This window comes from Sebastes fasciatus, chromosome 14, assembly GCF_043250625.1.
Source record: "Sebastes fasciatus isolate fSebFas1 chromosome 14, fSebFas1.pri, whole genome shotgun sequence".
Lineage (NCBI taxonomy): Eukaryota > Metazoa > Chordata > Actinopteri > Perciformes > Sebastidae > Sebastes > Sebastes fasciatus.
In genome coordinates this window covers 16787523-16809270 of record NC_133808.1, presented here as the reverse complement: position 1 = coordinate 16809270, position 21748 = coordinate 16787523, and the positions used below count along the sequence as shown (strand labels likewise).

Here is a 21748-nt window from a genome sequence, read left to right as displayed (position 1 = left end):
TGTCGGCCGGGATCCCGAGGTTCCCGGAGGGGTTTGATAAATATTTTTTAGGGGTGCTGAGATGAAATTTAGGTATAGCTTGAGCACCCCTAAAAAGAGTCTAAATTCGCCACTGCAACCGTGCAAGATGCAGTCACGAAAATATGTGTAAAGTTGAGATCAAAATGAAGGCAGAGCTTGAAGATGGGTGTGGTCCGAGCCAGGGTGCCAGAAGTACGGAATAGGAAGTGAGCCATTGGCCCCACTTTACGCCCCTGCCCCGATTTGGCGTCACGGCTAGTGTGATCTCATCGCAAGTTGGTATCCAGTTATAATTCCTTTTATCAGATGTTGTGATTGAACATGAAAACACAAAACAATGTAGTCTAAATTCCAAGCAGATAGTAATTTCAGACTTAATGCACCGATCCAATTTATTCTCTCTGCGTACCGATTCCAATACACAGAGATCCAGTACCAGTGCTCTCTTTTCCCCAAATTTAAAATCTGTATACCTCGATCACTGTGTAGTGCTTTTTGCAATCTTTTTTTTTTGTTAACAATATGTAAGGCAACATAAAGCATGAGACTGCTGTGACTTTAAAAACTGAGCCGGTGGCCTGCTGGGAGCCAATGACTGATTGAGGAAACAATGAATTTAACAATGACACGGACAAAGAGACAGTAGCCTATTTAATGATGAATGGTCAAGTAATGGCAAATTAGATCAGTGTATCCTTACATGATACATGATACATGTAATTCTGACTCTATGATGAATCTGAATGGTGCCATTCATCATGGCAGGTTTGCTCTGCAAACTAAAAGTGGCACTTTCTTACCTGTGAATAAGAACCTGATCAGCAATTGAGTTTTAAGATGTGTGTTGATTACTTATGGGACAAAAAGGAGCCCAATCGAGACTCAATCTGAGTTGGTATTTGACTGGATTTCTTCCCCTCCATCTGATTGTGCACAGTGCAACATTGTGAAAGTGCATTGAAATGAGAGCCTGCATGCTATTGTACATGCTCTGTGCCTGTGATGCTATCAGGACCCCACTTCTGAGTATTATTTGTGGTGTGTCAGTTCCTCACAGTGCGCGACCGCAGTGAGGCTATTTCTCTCAACCTTCAATTCAAACTTGGCCCATTACAGCCAGACTACAAAAGCACTTTCCGTGCACTCAGGAGCTCACGGCAGTGAATGGTGGATATTTCCAATCACTCTACTGTCAATCCAAGTGTCAGGTAAACACAGGCCAATGGAAACAGCTTTAGAAAAACCTCGCAGCTGTGTCTGTCTTACTCCAGGAGTCCTTGGAAACGTATCAACAATTTCTACAAAGACCTCCAAGTTAAAGGGAAAAGTCAAATATCCTAAAAGCAGCTCAAACGCAACTCACTGGTGGACGCAGTGGCCTACACGAGACATATATAACTGCCATGGTGTTTGTCTTCGGACCTGGGAGTGTTGTCTCCAAACAAAGGAAATGAGGTTGTATTGACAGACCGTGTGTTCACCTCATGAGAGGAATCTGTGAAGTCTGTGGAGCAATTACCCAGTGGGAGTTTCAGCACATCCATAAGGATTCAGTGTGATAGATACACTGTAACTGTAAATAAGGGCATCAATGACCTTCTCACTGCATAGGCCCTGCTCTCCTGTAGTATTGTTTTGGGGGGAAAAAATGCAACGATATTTATGTTTTTAACAAATCTTTAGATAATAAATGGTTTAGAAATAACTTTATTTTCAATGCAAAAGCCTCCTCTCACTTTCCTCAACATTGTTGTTGTGGCACAGAGCAGAAATGTGAAGGATAAGAGGAGTGACAGAGTGAGTCCACAATAGCTCTGAGTGTTTCATATTAACATATTGACAGTTGTTTTCATGAAGGCCAGTCCAAGAGAGAGTGACCCCACGGAGAGAAACTGCCCTGCTGGAGGCACTTCGTGGGACTCTGTAAATGGGACCTGAGAGAGAGAATTGAATCTGGTGCAGCGCAGAGAAGAAGTGTGGATGGAATATCAAATGTGTGTTATACACTATAACTCTGAAACACCTGAGACAGAAACAATCATATACTGTCCTTTGTCTCAGGAACTGAGGATTAACTGTTATACATACAGTAAAGGTTGCATGAAAGGTTTTCATAACAAATCTTTACTGTGGAAGTTGAACATATTTTTAACTTACGGATACATTTAGTATCAGAATTTCATGTCAACTTTCAACGAGTTTGACTCCAGTTTTCAGTAGCTCTCATGACACAAAACTAAACAAAGAAAACAAGGTAAAGGTGCTAAATGCGAGATTGGGAGCATTTTTATTGCCTCTCATCATAGAGACAGCTGTGCCGGCTGACAGTGCTAACAACGCTAACAGTGAAAACATGTCAACAAAGCACAGAGAAGCTCTGATTACAACACACACAGAGGGAGAGCGACTTCATTCTCTGCTCAGGTAGACATTACTCCTCTATGTCCTTACATAACAAATAGTTGTTTGGTGCAATATTAATGAAAACATACTTATTAATATTATATTCCATTTATGCCAATAGATCCCCCTAAATATTACACACTGTTCCTTTAACTATGACCTCAGTAATAAACATATAATTGAATTTACACATTTCTGACATCAACAAAAACTTAACTTAACAAAAACTTCATAAAGGTAGTATTTAAAGTGGCCACTGAGTGTATTATGTACAGTATGCACAGCCTGCTTGGACTATGTACAGTAAGGTGAGTTGGTATTATGGGGTTATTACATAGGAGTTGTTTTTGTACATCACATGGCTGATTGTTCATGAGTGTGATGGCATTTACTGTAGAAAAAAAATCATTTTTAATGCATAAATCATTTTGCAAACTTGTTGCAAAAAATGCTATAATAGCACAGGTAACACTTTCATGTAGTTCAGACACATGCAATAGGAACTGCAGATGCAAACAAAAACTAAATTTGTCATCTTAGATTATGATTTAAACACTTCTTTCTGAGACTCCTCTGAGCTGTTTATGGCATTATTGTCTCTCAACATTAAGTGTTTGAGTGTTTTATCACTCTGACAGAGAAAGCAATAAATCAAAATCCCGATAACAAGAACGAGAGGAAATAGCTGCATAAACTCTCATAAATGAGCATGAAGTGTTATTTCAGTCAAATCCTGATTCTATATTGTCTTCACGTTTGTTCTGTGTACAGTATATAGTGCGTGTGTCAGACAGAGAAGTCACACAATAGCAATAATTACAACATGGCAACCTTCATTGTCATCCGAAATAGAGATAATTTCCTCCCTGTAATGATACGATTCGTTTACAATAACCATTGAATTTCCCAACACAGTCCCTGGTGCATTGTAACTGCTCTGAAAAACGGCGCAGTTATTTATATGTTTATTTGTTATAACTCATACATTCCTCTTTTTATAATTTCTTCAAAAGTCTTTGGTGTGCATGTGATTTACAACAGTGGTCTGTTTTCCTGGGTGTGTGTGTTTGAAAGCCAGCTCTCCACTCTCTGCCCGTCTTGGTTTGATGCTGCTGTGGTTTGCCTCCGGGCAGAGTGGCACCGCTTGATTGATGGTGCTGACAGAACATTTGTACCAACAGAGAATCTGTCACATTACTGGGCTTGTTTTGTATTACATGTACTTAGAGGTTATACCAGTTAAACTTCTTTAACAATGCACATACGTCACCACCTGATGTTTATGAATAGTTGTATGCATATTAAATGGTGCTTATGTTTGCAGGAATACTTCAAAATGTGCTCCATGGTTTCAGGCAACATGTTTCCATCTCGAGTCGGACCCCTCGGCGTCACTTTTTGGTCGCAGTAAACACATGCTTAATGTTGTGAAGTAAACAAAAACATTTGCTTAGGTTTAGGTGACAAAACCACAACAGTTAGGTTTATGGTTGGGCTTAAAAGTATGTTTGTACAGTGAAAATGACACTGAACCTTGTGAACACGGGACACAAACGAACAGCTGATTGTAACGTGACAAACAGTGGTGTTGGATGAAACCCTCTCGCCCGCACTGTGTCTCTCTTTCGCTCTTTAAACTACGTCACTCTCCCTGAGCATTTAATATTGACGCAGATGGGTTTACAAGGGAATGAGAACGGGCTGTGTCAAGACATCCAATGAGTTTATAATCCATTAATTCTTGTCTCTCCTGTGACAGCAAGATTGTTAGCATCCAACCCCCAAAACAGCCCGTTTAAGGAAGCACTCACAGAACAAGAGACTTTGTTATGGTGTTTTGTTCCTATACAACATCTGCATGCTTCTAAATAGCTTTATTACTCGCTCTGAGATGATTTATTGTCACTTTATGAAAAACAAAATACTCCGCGACCCAGACCACTGGGAACAACTCGTCAACTCAAAACTACAGCAGATGAGTAATCTTCTGTGTGGAGTTTAGGTTGGCCAACACCACCACCACCACCACCGCTACTCCGAGAGGAATGCAAAAACAGTTTTGTCTCAAGCCCCATTGTGCTCTCCAGAGGATCTGTATGGTTTCACTTAGAAAACAGTGAGCTGAAAACAGCCTGTTGCCGTATAGAGGACAGTATATGAGAGCTGCTGCATGAAATGTCTTTTAAAGTGATTAAAATCAGTGGTTAATGCTAAAGCTACCAAGCTTAATGTTATTTTATACACGTTGTCATCCGTCTTTCGCTCCATCTAACCACAATAAACACTATCCTATATTTTGCCACTGATCTCAAACCTTAAAGACTATAATCCACCTTATTTCCATGACAAACACTGTGCTTTGTGGTGCTATAGCACAGGCTCGGCTCCTTTCCAAAACTTGGATATGCAATACTATCTCTGCAAAATGACCATTTTTATTCAATCTTTTTTGTTCCCATCAAAAGGCCATTTTGTTCTCTGCAGCCTTAATGGTTACAAGATATTCAACCAAAGCGCTGCTGATCTACGGCTCTTTGTTCGGACTCCCACGGAGAATACAATCTTACTTTGGAGCACGGCGGCTGCAGCAGCCATACAATTCCATCAGCATAAACGCTTCGCAAACACTTACACACAAAGTATAGGGGCGAGAAAAACACTACTTCAGACAACAGGAATCGTTTTCTGGCTGTGGATTGTGTCAACCTCTATTTTCATACTATACGGAATATCATAAAATGTGGACTTTTTTTGGGTTCGAATGAATCTCTAATTCTATTTATTTGTAGGTGTGTATTTGCATTCATTGTTCCGGGACAGGAGGAAGAAGCTGTAAACAAACTATTGACACACATATTCATCAATCATAAATTAAAATTGCAAATGAAAGGTTAACTCAATCACTTTACAAATAATCATTTAAACTGACCAGTTGTTTTTGGCCGAAACACCTGCATCCCGCATGTGCCCTTCTAAAATCAGCATCACTTAACAGATTTAATTAGAATTGTCCCCTCTCCGCTACAGTCAATGTCAGCTGTGTCTTTTAATTCTCTAATCAGTGGTCGGCAGGACCGCTATCACCATCCCCATGCAGCTTCCCACTCAATACAGACATCCCAAAACACACACAGACTGGTTTTTGTCAAATGTTTTATTGAGTGTAGACATCTGGGCTACTGTAAAACATGCATTATCTGCAGAAGGGGGAGAAGAGCAGGTGGCATTGTCCCCGCTGTCAGCTGTGTCAGTGCTGGCACCCGTGATGGAGATTAATGAGGTATCTGGAGAGTAATATGCTCCTTCAAATGCTGCTACAATTTGGAGTGGGGGGCCGATCCTGATCTTAAATAGCAAAGCTGTCAGAGTTTACTGAACCTGTGTGCTTTGGATCAGAGGGGAGATTTGATCCTATACAGAAAGTGAGAGTGTGGCAGGCCAAAGACAGAAAAAAAAGGGTAACAAGCACAGTCAGTTATGTAAACAAACAGATGTGTCACTTTTTCTTTGGTGCATTGGGTGCGTTAAACTTGAAAAAGATGATGTCGCCATCTTCAACAACATAGTTTCTGCCCTGTTGTCTGTATTTCCCCGCTGCCTGTAAGATAACAAAGAGAAAACAAATTAACAATAGAGCACATAATAACAGTGTACATTGTAAATAAATAATTAGTATCCAATCTATTTTACCACCTATAATAACTTTACTACTTTAATTGCAAATGTCATATTCTCTCTCTCTCACACACACACACACACTTGCATCCATGTTGTGTTCAAGGGGTGCCTGATTTCCCACTGAGTGAATAATCCTCTCCTCTGCTCGTTTCAGTTTCATGTGCACAAGCACAAAACGATAATAAGTCTTTGATTACAGCGCTATCAAACTTCTCAAGGAAACAAAAATAAGTTCTAACATTTCTTTTGTATACAGTCAAGTGTTTGTTCTCCTTCCCGGCAAACTCAAAAATAATTGACTTGAAGTGCTAATACGGACAGGTTTATGCATTCTGGTTCTGCACAGCGCACAATTAATTAGAAGAATCAATGTCCCTTTAAAGGCTCAGGAGACCATTTAATCCAAGCTCAATACCACCAGAAACACTGGATGGAGAGGGAGACAGGGAAAAAAAATCAATGGCTATTTGTGATTCCTGAGTATGTATTAAACCAGACACGTCTAACTGGTTCATTTGCACTTGAAAGCAGCCATCTGGAGCAGCAAGCTTGGCTTAAGCAGATATGATTACTAATAATGTGATATCCCCGTACACTGGCCCCATTCAGGCGGCCTATTCCCACAACTGGCATTAAATAGCACCGACTTTAATGCCACAGTCAGAAACGCTCCATGTTCTTATGAGGCCCAAGAAGGGATTAGTAAGGGAGCATGCAGTAAGGACCTGACACTCAGATCTGAACCTCGGATAACAATGGTGGGACTCCCCAGAGACCCGCACGCTTCACCCTCTGTTTGCAGCTTATGATGGGTGTGGACAATACACTGCCGCTGCATTAAATTCTAAATACTTATTAAAAAAAAGGCTTGAATAGTAAAGAGATTTAAATGTTTTCATAGGGCTTCCTTTCCCCGCAGGTCCCTGTGTGTCACCATAATTACATTAGTTGAGTCTGTAAGTGGGCACATGGAGTAGATGGTTGGTGATAGTGGGATTGTAACAGCATGGCTTACAGCTGCTGCTCACAAATGTCACAAATAGCAAGGTTTAACTTCTACTTTAATTAAATTAACTGAGAATTCAATTTTTAAATGTGTCTGTGCAGAAATTAAAGTGTAAAAAAAGAGCATCTTTGATATGAAAGATGTCCTACAGCGTTGATTAACGGATTATTAACTCTGTACCTTCAATTACCAGATTACAGTTTGCCGATATGAAACTAAATTAATGCCAAACTAAAAACAACATTTGTAGAAGTAAGGAGAAGCATTTTTTTTTCAATTTTTAAAAAAAACATAAATTATTTTTAATTTTTATTTTATTCATTCATTTTTTAATGTATTTCAATTAATGTTTTGTTTTGAATTATACATTTTTTGTTAATAATTTCCAATGCATATCTTTAAAACCAATCAAATTTTATCACAAAAAAAGGAAGGAGAAGCATTTTTTTCCCCATTTTTGGGGGGGGTTGGGTATTATCATTATTAATATTTATTTTATTATTTTTATTTGATTTATCTATTAATTTTTTCAATTAATGTTTCGTTTTGAATTATGCATTTTTTGTTAATTATTTCCAATGCATTTCTTTAAAGTAATTATTTTTATTTTATTTTATTTTATTTATTTATTTATTTTCAATTTATGCAATATTTGTTGCTAGTAATTTCCAATGCATATCCTTAAAACAATACAATTTTATCACAAAAAAAGGGAAGCATTTTGAAGCATTTTGCAAAGTACCTGCTGTAGTTGGCGCCCAGTTATTGCCTTCACAAATTCACCATGAAATCAGTTATTACATTTGACAGGAGTGTGCACATGAACAACCCACACCCCCGGTTAAAAAGGTCAAAAACAAACACTGGCCATCATAAAAATAAGATATGCAAGTCACATTTCTGCGCTACCCATCCATGAAACAGTCCTTATTTGAGGAATTTCACACTTTATTTAACTTGCCGCTTTATATCACTGTCACATGCTCGCAGTGGCTTGGGGGATTTGGCAACGGAGAGCACTGAGCTAACAGCGCACTCTATAGATCTGATAAATGCCTGGTGAGGTGACGAAGTGCTGCCTCCGAGCGACTGTGCTGAGCCACGAGCAAGAGCTGCCATCAGCCAGTTAAGACACATTGTGATAAAGATATGCACAGCTGGAGCAGAATGGCAGTGTTTAGAGCCAGAATCAGTTGGCTTGTCAGGAGTGGTGCTGGAGTGTGTGCAGTAATTTCTTCCCCTGAGTAAAGGTGAAGAGCAGTTTGCAGTTGGAGCTGTGTGGTGACTGTCAGCTCCACTGATCACAGGAGACTTCCCCTCATCTCCTCTGGCACCCTGACTGCTCACCTTGACAGCGTTCTCGCTGCCTTCCTCTTTAAAATCCTGGAATTTCATTACTTCCGCCATAATGAAGCCCTTCTCAAAGTCGGTGTGGATCTTCCCCGCAGCCTGTGGAGCCTTAGTTCCTTTCTGTCACGAGGAAGGAAAAGAGAGGACAAATGAATTGTTTTGGAGAAGATGGATTACAGCATGCGAGCGACATGGTGTTTGATAGGGCGATAGCGTTTGTGAGCATCACTCGGGGGTGTTTTCAGTCTTGCCTCAGTCCTGATTTCTGGATAGCTTTCCACTCGGCTGTGCCCTAGGGCAGCCAGGACACCGATAAGGACCCGGCACTGCTATCAATGCCTTCTGATTCCCATTCCGTGGTGGTATTGATTTCTGTCCAAGCAATCTCGCCTCATTGTGGGTCGCCGCTCGGCTCTCTGGTCATGACAGCAAGAAGACCCAGTGTTGCAGTGAGAGGCCAGGGTGGTACAGGCCTCACTGCATTAGGCCTTACTACATTGGCACAGCAGTTTGGTCATTCAAATTCATTTCAAACCTTCACTGTGCTAGATACAGGGCTGCTGGAATATGTGAAGCTGATTTTGATGTCTTTAATTTGGCTTTAGGGCTACAACTAACGGTTATTTTCATTGTCGATTAATCTGTTGATTGTTTTCTTGATTAATCGATTAGTTGTTTGGTCTATAAACTGTCAGAAAATGGTGAAAAATGTCGATCAGTGTTTCCCAAAGTCCAAGATGACGTCCTCAAATGTCTTGTTTTGTCCACAACTCAAAGATATTCAGTTTACTGTCATAGAGGAGTAAAGAAACCAGAAAATATTCACATTTAAGAATTAAAAATTACTCAAATCGATAAATAGATTATCAAAACAGTTGGCGATTAATTTAATAGTTGATAACTAATCGATTAATCGTTGCAGCTCTAATAGACTTTGAATTAGGGATGCACCAATACCGATACCGGATCGGATATTGGGCCGATACTGACTTAAATAGCTGGATCGGGTATTGGTGACAATGGGGCCGATCCATTCAATTCAATGCTATGCTTAAATACCATATACATTATATAATGAAATATTAATTCCTGTTTAAATTTTGACCAATTTATTGCTGCATCAAAAAGGTTTACACTTGAATTGTAAATCTTGAAGATTTTTTACCAAGTTGCTGGTGTACGATTTATTATTTTAATAATACAAACAATTCAGTAAATGTATATCTATGTATTATTTGATACATTTTGTTTTACAAAGTTAAGAAAGCGATGTTTAAGTCAAGCTTGATGTTATCTTACACATAAAAGAATGATTCCAGTCACTTCCACACTGTGAGGCATACATCTTATTAATCAAACACTGGTATTGGATCGGTACTCGGTATCGGCCGATATCCAAAGCCCAGTTATCGCTATCGGGACTGAACAAGTCAGATCGGTGCATCCCTACTTTGAATAATGATTTTAATCCTCAAAACTTACATTTAGAGCTGCCCCTAGAGATATTTCAGATGCCAATTACAAAACACAAAATAACAATTTAGTTTTATAAATTCTTTGCACCTTGAATCCTCTTTAAAACTCGAAGACTGATAAAATGTGCAATTTATATTCACTGAAATAATGCAGGGCGGAAATGACAAATGACCCAAATAAGTGACGTGGCTGCTGTGCATCATTATGACTCCTGCCTGTCGACCTGCTCTCCCTCTCTGCTCCGCAGCTCTGTGCTCAGGAACTGTTGAGCAGTTTTAATTATGTATATAATCAGGTTGGGGTCAACATATTTCATGCCAAAAGAATGATGCGTATTTAATGACTCTAATACATTACCATCTCTTTGCAATCTCACTGACGGAGTGCTTGTGAGTTTAACTACCATTAATCAGCATCAAGGTTTGTCTATCTGGAGAAAAATAGATTAAGGGAGGGGATTTTTTTTCATATGGAGCATTACAAGAGATCCACATTGTCCTAGTTAAGAGCTATGCAGAGCAGGCTGATAGATAATGGTCACCTCGAGGCTGCCTAATAAAGCATGTTAAAGGACTTAGGAACGCGACATTACTGAGTGTAGTTTTTACAATGCAAGATGTATTGGCTTAATATAGTTACTCACTGATGCTTACCTGACTAAATGCCTCTCACACACAATCAAGGCTGACTGTAATCAGTTATGTCGACGGGGACAAGCGTGTTTTTGAAAATGCCTTTGAAGTGTTTCAGGACTTTTTTTGTAAACAGTGAGGACATCAGTCATGCTGAGATGCGGCTAAGCCCGGTGATGTCATCTGACTAGAATGTAATGTGTCCTGTGTAAAAAAAAAAAAAAGAAAAGGAAGTGAGCTCACCTTCCGCCTCTGGACTGTCTGAGAAACCATCATTACCACAAAAGGTCATGTTTACAAACTTGTGTGGACATGATTACATTTAATATTCACATCAAATCATTTTTAAATTAGTCTGTTTTTAGATGTCTGTTCGTTAAATCACTAAAATAATGATTTGATCCAGTCAGTGGAAAAAGAATAATGTGCAGCGTAGAAATAAAATTTGCATTTCTGATGAGATTTTGTCTAAAGTATCAGCATGGGGCATCCTGTTGGCAGGCGATCTGAGGCTCATACTGTAAAACAGTGATGTCCTGTGTTCATATCTGACTAGGAGGGGTTTGTTGCATGTTATCCTCCCCTTTCCCTCGCTTTCTTTACTTCCTCTTTCTCTCCTTTGTACACAAAGTAGTAAAAGCAAATGGTCTTTAAAGAAAGGATACACAGTAGGATTACTGAGTCTGTATTTTCTTACATTGCACAAAAAAAAATATCAGATGCTGATATCCGTAACACGGTGAATTCCTGTATTATTGGTGCATATTGTGACTGAAAACCTGAAACAGTTTAGAGTCACTTAAGGGCCAACATCACAAGACTGGAGATGTCCTCCTATGAGATAACTGGTTAAAGCCGTTATTGCAGTCAAAGGGATTTATAATGGGAAAAAACATTTTTGACTTATCGTTTTTGTGATAAATCCATTGACCTATAGTTGGTGTTCAGACCATATTCCAGCGTACGGGATGCACCGATACTGATACTGATATTGTGCTGATACTGACCCAAATAGGTGGATCGGGTATTGGTGACAATGGGCCGATCTGGTATTGGATACCATTATTTTAATAAATTACAATTCAGTACATTAATATCTATGAGTTTATTTGTCACATTTTGTTTTACAAAGTCAGGAAAGCAATGTTTAAGTCCAGCCTGATGTTGCCTTACACATAAATGAATGATCCCAATCACTTCCACACAGCGAGGCATACAGCTTACTAATTAAACTCTGGTATCGGATCGGTACTCAGTATCGGCCGATACCCAAAGCCCAGGTATCACTATCTGTATCAAGACTGAAAAAGTTGGATCGATGCATCCTTATTCCAGCGAGTGTTGTCCAGTCGTGTTCACCTCCTTTATACATCAATCTATATTGCGAATATTAAATTAACTTAGCAGGTTTGATTTAGTGGTGAATTGTCCAGAACAGGGCCTGTAGGGTCCATTTATACTCTATTTAATGTATGCAGTCCTGATAGGTAGAGATACATTTGATTGTTGTTACTTAACATATGTATAGATTGATATTACGGGAGGCCTTGTTGTGCTTATTATGAGGTGTTCTATAGATTTATTGATGTTGATTTTGTTCTTGCCATGTATATGTATCCCTACAGGTTCATCTACAAATTAAATATTTGAAAATATATCTGAGAATGCAGTTTATCCTTTGGGTCTTTAAGCATTCATTTTAAGGTAACTGCCCCATGTACTGTAAGGATTTTGGGGTATATTTCTGACTGTTATTATAAAGATTTATTTTTCTTTTCTAGCTCCATGTATGATATTAGAGACTGTTATATAGTTAATATATGTTTGGTATTTATCTCTTCCCATCGTACATGGGGAATGTGATTGGTTCCAGACTTTACAGTCACTCCCTATTTAAGATGACTTCTCATTGATGTGATGAAGGTCTACCACCGAAACGTCACAAATAAATGTATTACTGCAAGTTAGACAGTGTGCGGGGGCGGTTATAGATTAACACAACTAAACAAAAAATTGGAAATGCCACGTGGAGAACATCATGATGTAGATGTGCTTATATTTGTGAGATAATCAATCATATATATTACTTATTTTTTTAAGTTTAAAAATGTCTTGTGGACATATATAATTGATAAATATTTTTGTTGAATATAAATTGAAATATCTAGTTTGAAATATCAGCTACACTGATGTTTATCCATCATGCACTCTCATCTTGAGGATAAGATTAATATAATAATAATAATAAAGATCTATAGGATTTTTAAACCTCTTGAAAAAAACGACTGCGTCCTGTCAACGATGCACAACACAAACACAGCTTCTCCTGCAGGTTAATAATTAATGTACATTTTCACATCAGTATCTGAAATGATAATTGTAACACACTGATATTTCTGGCATTACTGCTTCACATTAACATAATTTATAGCAGCCTATTCAACAGAGATATTGAACAGACACAACCTGGAGAATTTCCTGATTATTTTTCATTATAATGTGAAAACTGAAGTAGCTCATATTAAAGGAACGAAGCCTTAATGATCTACTTGGCGACAAGTTTCTTTGAGTATATGTCAGTGTGGAAAATTGCAATGATTTTTGAAAATGGTCATCCAAGTTATGGGACTGACATTCTGAACTGCAAAATAGTTTGATTCAAAATTCTAGTCCTTTATTAAATATCTGATATGATTAAGTGTGACAGGATACAACCCAAATCTTTAGTTTTCTAAAAGTCTCTCAAAAAGTGTTTTTAAACTGCATGATCTTATAATATGTAACTCCTGACCAGTCAAATACCTTTATATTATATCCACACTCAATCCTTTTATTTTCTCAAGATTGTTGTTTTTTTTTGTTTTTTTTACACAATACCAGCACGCAAAGCCAACATCTGTATTGATGTAAATCCCGCGATCCCGTCGCACAAAGCTGTTGGCGGGCCGAGCTCAGTAAACTGAGACACACAGGGAGGAGGAGCCCCCTGCAAGGCCCACAAACAGTCGAATGAAAAGCGACATCAATTTTGGCACAGACAACCTCCGTCACACAGATTAGGCAGGCACAATGCACCGGCTCCTTATCTCCAGCGGCAGGAGGAGGGCAGGCAGATCTGCACGGGATGGAAACATTCTCATGGACGTAATGGGCAAAATCAATTGTTGCCCTCCTCAATCAATGTAGCCCCCACTTTCACTGTTCAGCAGCTCACCAGTAATTGAAGTTATCCTTGGCCTGTAATGACTAGCTAAAGCACAACCATGACAAAGTTGAAAGTGTGTGATATCAGTGAGGGTGCCAGCAGGGTGGAACGTGGGACACTGTGTGTATTCGTTTGTGTGCGTGCGATACACACCCTCACACTCATCTGTATGTGCATAGCAGGCAGCTGGCTCTTACCCGAATGGTCCATGCACGGACCTCGTCTGGTCCAGCAGTGAAGAAGTACTCCAGCAGCAGGACAGCGTAGCCTGCCTTGATGATCTTGCTCAGGGCACTGGTGGAGAGAAATGTCAGTTTAAATCGAGGGGTCTGAACTGTTTAAGTATTATTTATTGCCGCCGATGCCTTGACAAAGTTCACCTCAGTGGCAAGGCCCCATTCATTCCAATATAAACTCATTAAGTGAATAAGATGGGTCACTTCGTTCCACATAAGACATTCAACTCTCCAATGGTTTCTTTGATTAATTAGAAAGCTTGTAGACTCATTTAGCATTTTAAGAATTCAACACGATGCCTCGTTCTGCACCAAGAGAAGAAAAAAAAACAACATCTGCTGTCACAATTTTTCTCTCCATAGAGGTTTTCACACGAGAACAATAAACCCCAAAATGCCCAAGTTATAATTATACCTACAGATGACAGATGACAGTTAAAAACTTAATTTAGAGGAAAACCCTTTGACTGAGTTGTTCAGTAAGAAGAGGGATCCTTTGCTTTATAATGGTAATTACTCTGCCATTTATTATTCTATCAGCACATGCAATTAAAGGAGTGCATGGAGGACACAGCTGATAATAAAGTGTGGGGAGACTGAATGCTAATTAACCTCTGCGTCTTGTGCTCCGTGCAGTGCTTCTGCCTCTCCTCTTCACTCTTGTCCTGTAGCTGGCTCTCCAGGCCGCCGCTGAAGGGGATCACCAAGGCTCCCGGGTCGTGACTGTCCACCCACTCCTTGATTTTCACCAACCTGGTGAAAATCAGCAGCCACAAAACCAGTTGGAGGACTTCATTATCATGAAAGTATTTGTCATCCGCTGGTGTATTCGTGAGAGCAGCTGAACATATGAGTGTTTGGAGGAGACTGTGTTTATTTTCAGTGAGTCTGACTTTGTCTCCATAAAAGTGTTTGACTAAACATTTGCGTGCTCATACGAAAGCATAGATGCACAAAGATTTAAAAAGTAACAGTAGCAATATCACACAGTGAAAATAATTCTTTACAAGTAAAAGTCCACTATATATAATAGAGAGTCGAAGTAAACGGGATAAAAAAATGACTCCCGTACCAAAATAATGTAATATGTATTGAAAACAGGTTGTTACTGCACTAGCGTATAACATATAAGATTTAAAGGACTTAATTACAGATTTAAAGGACTTGTTAGAGGACAACGCATCATGTTTTGTATTAAAAATAGTCAGCAATGTAACTGTAGCTTTAGAATAAATGCAGGAGTAAAATGTACAACACATCCCTCTGAAACATGAGTAGAAATGTAAAGCTGCACAAAATGGAAATTTTCAAGTACAACCCGGTCTCACGGGAAGGCGTATAAATAGCAACATTCATGAGGACGCATTTTAGCCTTTTTTCGCGTGTCATTTATACGCTACACAACAAAACTACGGTAACGTCCACTGTTGGGTTGAGGCAACAAAACCACTCACTTGTGGGCAACACGTAGTTAAACGTCATGGTTGAGCTTCAAATAATTACGTAAACCAAGCAAAAATAGGTACGGAAACAACATAACATCAGTACGGAAAACACGTCACTAAAAAACTAAATAACTAAAAAAACAAAACTTGTAACGTCACTAGCTCTGAGCGTAACATATTTACGAGACTGTACATACTACATGGCGTACAAATACCACGCCAAAAGCAAGAAAGGCGTTCGTATTGCACACTAAAAGTCTTGCGCATTATTGTGTCATTCATAAGCCTTTTCGTGCGAACGGGCTGAAGAACCTCAGAATTTTACCTGTGTCCTGTAAATTGAGTACATGTACTTAGTTAGGCTACTTTCCATCCAGTTCATAACACACACAAAGCGTTTACTATAGTAGACAAATAGAGTTCATTCTAAACATGCACCATAAAGCCAGAAAAACTCACCGCTAAGTGTCTCCTTACTCATAAATGTCTTTGTCATTCTCTTTACCACCTGAGTTTTTTCTCTTTCTTTTTGTCTTCCAGTCCAGCAGGACACCTGACATTGGAGGACAAAGATATCCTCACACTTAATGGTAACTCTCAGTCAGAACAATACAAGGGGGTTAGGGCAATTATGAGATTAGCCCCACAAGCTCTCAGGCTGGGATTGGACAGGTCTCAAAGAACAGCATCACACAAATCCATTTTCACACGGCGGCCCTGACAGAGCTCCTGGGCTGGATTGATTCTAAGGGGTCCCTGTCATTATCTGTAATCCCAGTTTCCTGTTTAAAGCCCATAAGAATCAAAGACTGGGAGGGACCCGACCACCTCAATACCACATCTATTCCAATAACAATGTCACCGCTTTATCACCTACAGCACCATATCACTGCCCCTACCTAATGATTATCAATATACAATATATGACAGGGAGAGCACCGTTTTGCTTTGATTGGATGTTTTTCCCAACAAGATAGAATAACACTACAGGGTACATTTGAAATGCCTCATGTGCTACTTTGTCTGTCTGTTCGGATGCACATCTATTAAGAGCCGTAACCTAATATTTCCCTTTCTGTTCGATGTGGCGCTGACGTTTGACTGCCACCGCAATAAGGTAGTCGCCAGCGTCTCACCAATAAAGGGTGGAAAAATAAAACGCATTTAGTCAAAGCCCAAAAAAAAGAAGCTGAAAACAGGAGATGGCGGGCGCTCCAAGAGGGGAAAAAATCCAATCTGAGATAATAACAGCTGTAGTTTGTCACTTTTAGCAGCACAGCTGTCTATTTGGTGGCACGTTATTTGCATTCCTCAGGTATTGCGTCTACTCTACAGGCGGCTGAATAATGATTCACAAATCACTCTCTCCACACCAGTCAAGGGCTGTGATCCTTTGAATAGACCATTGTACCTGAGACTGTAATTGGTGAAGACTTGACAGAGCTGAGCCAAGCCAGCCAAGTAACAAAGAGGCTCTTGGTAGAAGGCTGAGGGATGATTTTAATAATGTGAAGCCGGAGACGGAGAACGTGAGCTGCAAATGAGCACGGGGGTCTCTGGGTCCTTGCACTGAGTGACACAGGACCAGACAAACACCTTGCCACGGGAACACGAAACTCCCCCTTCCCTCAACTCCAGAAACAAAGCACTGTCAATTAAGAGCTCTGATGCTCCGTCAACACGGCTCCCAAAACCGACTCTGTCAACTTCACCGCTGTCTACCGGTGCCACTTTGCAATTTGTATTTATGTCCTTTCCAATTATTTGTGTGAAATTGTATGAGGATGTGCAAATTGGGGAAATGTTTATGTAAAACATGCTGCAGATGCTTCTTTTTTTTTATCTTTCAGTGATTCATGAAATCATAAAGGTCTCCATGTAAATCTATATTTCAGAGAAAATCAAAGTATTGACAAGAATCATGTTTTCTATACATGAAGGACTGTTTCCAGTTAACTCAATGGCATATTATCAGTATCTCCTCTCTTAAGAATATTTTTTTTATGCAGGGTTTATTACTTTTCTGCTTAATAACCAAATCTTTTAAGACATTGGTTCCCAACCTATTTTCCTTTAAGTCCCTGTGCTCAGCTCCATATTTTCTGATGTCATCACCTTAAAAAAAAAAAATTACAAATCCTTGAACAAAATCTTCAATTTGAATATAGTGATAAAGTGTATTAAATGAGTCAGACTTTTTTTTTAATAAATCAACTTTTTTCGTCAGTGCCTCCCTTTGTTGTGGGAGAGCAAGTGAAAAATGTTGTTTTTGAAAGGCTAAACGCCAACAAATATGGATTGGAGCAGAATATTTCATCAGATAAAAACTTTGTGTATTTTGGAAATGATTACATCTACAATATCTTTTTTTTCAATAAATGTTGACTTTTGGATATTTCAACGCTCTGGAGTTATTGGTTATTGTTGTTTGGATCACAGGAGTCAGAAACAATCCTACGCAGCCACCACTGGTATCTAATTCAACAAATATGGCTTTAAAAAATTGGGCTATCAAAGTTAACCTGATAATGACGTGTTAACTCAAATTCGTTTTTCACGCCACTTATTTCTTTAACGCATTAACACAACTTCTTAATTAACCTCTTAAAAATCTTTCGGAGGTTGTGGCGGGCTCTGTTTTAAAGCTAGAGTGAAGATACTGGCATCATATATAAACTAGAAAGGAATCCATTGGTACCAACCATGTCATGCTAGCTTTTCATGAAGGAGCGTAAATAACGCTCCAAACTTGCGCTAAATTTTGGTGAGAAAACACTGGCATGGCCATTTTCAAAGGGATCCCTTGACCTCTGACCTCAAGATATGTGAATGAAAATGGGTTCTATGGGTACCCACGAGTCTCCCCTTTACAGACACGCCCACTTTATGATGATCACATGCAGTTTGGGGGCAAGTCATAGTCAAGTCAGCACACTGACACACAGCTGTTGGGCTTGAGTTTGCCATGTTAGGATTTGAGCCTATTTTTTATGCTAAATGCAGTACCTGTGAGGGTTTCTGGACAATATTTGTCATTGTTTTGTGTTGGTAATCTATTTCCAATAATAAATATATACATACATTTGCATTAAGAAAGCATATTTGCCAACTCCCATGTTGATAAGAGTATTAAATACTTCACAAATCTCCCTTTAAGGTACAATCTAAACTGATAAAAATATGTGATTAATTTGCGATTAATCACAATTAATTATGGACAATCATGCGATTAATTGGGATTAAATACTTTAAACGTTTGACAGCCCTAGTTTAAACATAATTTGGCCAATTAAGTAGCAAAAAGATATATCTTTTTAAATATTTTTTTTGTATAAATTATACAGTAATGTTTTATCCCCAAACTGGGGTGAAATGCACCCCAGGTTGGGAACCACTGTTTTAAGAGAAAACTGGAAATATTCTATGCCGATTTGTGAACTTCCATAATAGACATAATAGATAAAATATTAGTCCATGTAAAACATTTAAAAGGGTTTTACAAGTCTAAGCTACACACACACAGACACACACACACAAATATCCAGTGAGTGATATTGTGTGTGTGTGTCTTGTCAGTCTCCCATTATGTCCCAGCACTGAGTGCCATCTCTCACTGCTCGGTTAATAGAAAGATTCAGCACTTTCTGGTCTCGATATCCCTCTCTGAACAAATGATGCCTGAAATTTTTATTCTTTTTATAATGGAATTCCAATGGCCTCTGCTGCAAATCAAGTGGAAATTTTTGCATATCAAGTGGGAAAAATTAAATGTTAACCACGTTTTAATGTGATTAAGGGTGACAGGGACATTATTTCTGCTAATCATTCACCGGCTTGAAGGCTCAAACAAAAGCTGAGGAACAAGCCATGTTTGTGCTTTCCCTGCTGCTCTCAATTCAAAAGGGGGAAAATAGTCCTCTAATCAAACTTTAACCAATCTAAAACATGCATTTATATTTGGTTTACGTTGATATGTTAAAAACAAGGCAATATGAAATAATCTGTTTATCTTACACCTAGAAAAATATGTCATGTTATTTGTTCTAAGCTTTAGATTTGATGCCTGTTGTATTTACAACACATCCAATTTAAAGCACATCATATTGTGAAATGAGGAACAAAAAAACAATTGGAGCTTCCACAACAGGCTGGCTCTGAATGGAGATGTCCCACAGGGGGCCACCCTCTGGGGCTAGTCTATTTGTCTTTTTGTGTGAGAATCCTGAGGGGGGGATAATTCCTGTGTTTCCGCATGCCTGGGGCTTCCCTGGGCTTTGTCAGGGCTTTGATCTGCTTAAATGGCTCAGGAGGGGAAAACAATGGGAGTTTCTAAAGTACAGGGGCGCAGCTACCTGAGACAATGACCTGGGCCTGCGTCTGACATACATTCATACAGGTTAGCTTTATTAGGAGTGCTTAGCCAGTTAAGCCTGTAAAAGGTGGGCCATCATCTCCAGTTTGAGTGCTCCCTTTTCAGATGCAATTGAATGCTGACAGACCTGAGGAGTAATCCACTACCTGCATTCGCCACAGCTTCATCACCGACACACACCTAGCGAGTGGCGAAGGGATCGACGGCAGCCTTAAATAATTTAGGAGCCAGGTGTTCCCAGTTACCGTGATGGCACCTCGGCTCCACACAGGACCAAGGCAAAGGGCGCTGGGGCCGCCCCAACCAGCCGTATATGTGTCACTGAGCCATTTCACAAATCTTGGCAGCTGCTGGCTTGCATGCCAGCTCACAGACTCATCAAGTAATAAACCCGGGGTCCCCTCTGTTTCGCTGGTCCCCGGCTGCAGGGACGAGCATCCTAGAGGGCTGGGATGCTGCGGCACACAGCGCACACACTAACACCCTCCTCTTTGCTTCCTCTGTGAAGGGAGACAGATATGAGAGGTATGAGCTCATGGTGGCTTTTTGAGGCTGGGAAGTCGGGGGGCTCTGTGGGAAGCTTTTCATCCTCCCAGTGGTGGGCTCCTGAGCGACAAGAGTGCAGACGCTCTCTGCTCCCTGTGGCCATGGCCGGATGGAAAGGCATTACACATCAGTCTCTGAGAAGGAAGGAGATCTGACACACTCTGACACACACAGACACACACACACACACACACACATATACACACTATCTCCAATATTGCGAACTTCTTTCAGCCTTCAAAGCAATCACAGGCTGGAGGAAACAGAACCCAGCGCCGGCACAATGGGAGCAGCTTTAATTAAGAGCATCATCTCACATCACATCTCAAACAAACCTCGAGGGTGTGCTGGTAACAAGCTTTTTTGAACAACTTTTTCTTTGATAACTACACCCATTAAATTTTTTCGCGACTTTAAATGTTTGCACATGATAGATAAAACCCTAAAAAAACATCTAACCCCCCAGTTTGTTCTTTACGAACGGTTGTTGAGAACACTTTATCAAAGCTGTGGCCTTGTTTAAAGGTATTTGTACATTTGAAATTCAGACAGTAACCCAGAGGAGTACATTCTACATCACCCAAAATAATTCTCTATATGGGGTATCCATGCTGTCATTCACGGCAGTTGACTAGGCGAGAGAAAATAAGGGGGCCGGGGGTAGAGAGGGGGGAGTCATCAAGATGTGACAATTGTGACAAGAGCAGGCAAAGTGTAGCGCCGAAGAACACCACACGGATTTCTCCATCTCTTCTTTTTTTTTTTTCCAGGATGACAGCTTAATGTCTTCCACATGCAATATTTATTCTCATCGTGTGTCAGACTGTCTAGCTGTCCTAGGGAGTACAAAGAATGCCACTTATTAGAATAAAAGCAGAAGGAAGGTAATCAAGGACATATGTAACATCAGCCAATCATGTCCCCTTCCAATCCTGCATCTTTTTTATTTTCTCCCCCATTCACAACAGTTCAACAATAATCCCGATAATAAGCGTTTAGGAGCTGTATGTGGCAACACTAAATTCATTTATTTGTCTCATTAGAGCTGCCGAGCCTGCTGGCAACTCACCGTGACGCGTGTTCAGGCTTAACCTTATCGCGAAGATAATAAAAAGCACAGCTCAACAAAGCTACTGAAATGTATCATTAGACAGACCTGAAGCTCGCAGACGTTTCTTTTCATGTCTGCTATGCCAAACTTTGACTTTGCAGGGGAACAATTCCCAGGGCGCCCTAAGAAGAAAGCGAGCATGTTGTGCTGCTGCAGAGGTGTCTACATACATCATGAACTGCAGGAGACTCACTTTAGCATTAGCGTTGTTGGGCCTGGGCCGGATAAATGAGGGTGAAGTGACAATCTGTATTGGATTTTTGAGAG

General features: G+C 39.8%; 1 protein-coding gene across 4 annotated transcripts in view; it reads right to left on the bottom strand.

The window, feature by feature from the left end:
- Positions 1-5427: 5427 nt before the first annotated feature.
- The window catches only part of LOC141782668 (obg-like ATPase 1), a 53775-nt gene continuing 37454 nt past the window's right edge, over positions 5428-21748 (bottom strand). Inside the window, exons 8-11 of one of the 4 annotated variants that reach the window (XM_074659283.1) lie at positions 14620-14760; positions 13969-14065; positions 8456-8578; positions 5428-6022 (exon numbers count right to left, since the gene is read on the bottom strand). In XM_074659283.1, coding sequence (XP_074515384.1) covers positions 5921-6022; positions 8456-8578; positions 13969-14065; positions 14620-14760 — 463 coding nt within the window. In that variant the 3' untranslated portion in view covers positions 5428-5920. The remainder of the gene's footprint in view (positions 6023-8455; positions 8579-13968; positions 14066-14619; positions 14761-21748) is intronic. The other 3 variants (XM_074659284.1, XM_074659285.1, XM_074659286.1) reach the window with 3 other exon arrangements.